The 1139-nt window shown below is 46.5% G+C and overlaps 1 protein-coding gene across 1 annotated transcript; it reads left to right on the top strand.

Annotated features, from left to right (window-relative positions):
• Positions 1–495: 495 nt before the first annotated feature.
• Pmar_PMAR025224 (chromodomain helicase dna binding protein, putative) lies at positions 496–1079 on the top strand (the record flags this gene model as incomplete). Its single annotated transcript, XM_002778431.1, has 4 exons — positions 496–531; positions 556–627; positions 675–872; positions 934–1079. Coding segments are annotated over 4 exons (452 nt in total), but the record flags the coding sequence as incomplete, so codon positions are not given.
• Positions 1080–1139: the final 60 nt, after the last annotated feature.

The raw sequence follows: 1139 nt of genomic DNA, 5'->3' as shown, positions 1-1139 counted from the left end.
GGTAGAAGGCAGTGGATGGTGAAGTGGAAAGGATTGCAGATGACCCATGCTACGTGGGAGGAAGAGGTTCTTATGGGGGAGGGGAGGAACTGGTCTTAGCGTCTTTCTGGGTGATGAAGTATCGAGTATCGCTGATAGGTGTGGGGATTGAACCTGGGTCGTTATTGGGAGTGTTGCGTGTTATGGCGGATTACACTGCTTGAATTCAGCGATCTCTGCGGTGTGAGATGTGGACTGCTTTGGATACTTCACAGAATGTTTAGAATGAGTGGGGTTCTACTATCCAATCTACGTTGTTAACCTCGTATAGTTTGGTCCGCCTAGACAAGGGTGACACGTGCAGGGATCGAACCTGGGTCGTCATTGTGAAGGCTCGCATGTCAGGCCAGCATCAGTAACGACCTGATAGATGCTTGGTATGAGTTGAACGATCGATCAAGGAAGGCGAAACTACAGTGTAAACTAGAGAGACCGGCGAAAGCGTCTGAACAGTGGATGAAGGATTTTATTGATGTACTGTTGTTGCAACTGGTGATGGTTAATGGGTGAGATCAGGTTCAAAAGGATAAGGATGGGTCTAATAAGTATGTATATAAGCCTACTGAGGACACATTATTCGATTTCCAGGTGAGCATTAGTAATATGGGGTGATGGATAGTGAGAGGTCATTTCAGATTGAGGGAGTCCAGTGGTTGTTGTATAACTGGTCACAACGTCGGGGATCTATCTTGGCGGATGAGATGGGCTTGGGAAAAACGGTCCAAAGTTCGGTGTTGCTATCGGCTATTATGAAGTACTCTGGGGGGAGTGGTCCGTGCTTGGTGGTTGCTCCTTTGAGTACACTAGGCCATTGGAAAAGGGAGCTTCAGAAGGTAGTGGAGGAGTGGTATAAAATGTTGGATTTTTTTAACTGCATTGTTGTTGTTATTTTAGTGGGCGCCATCGCTGGTGACGGTATTGTTTCATGGTAATGCTGAGGATAGGCAGATGATGATGGATTACGATCTCTCATGGATTGATACTCATACTGGTGCCTCTATCTTTGAGAAGAGCAGTGTGCGGCGAAGGGTGGAGTATAAGTAGGCTTATTCACTCATCGTGGTCTATATGGAAGAGTGAGTATCCATTCAGACCGAAGT

This window comes from Perkinsus marinus (assembly GCF_000006405.1).
Source record: "Perkinsus marinus ATCC 50983 genomic scaffold scf_1104296949538, whole genome shotgun sequence".
Taxonomy (NCBI): domain Eukaryota; phylum Perkinsozoa; order Perkinsida; family Perkinsidae; genus Perkinsus; species Perkinsus marinus.
Note: the sequence above shows the minus strand (reverse complement) of the source record. Positions and strands in the feature narration are given on the sequence as shown.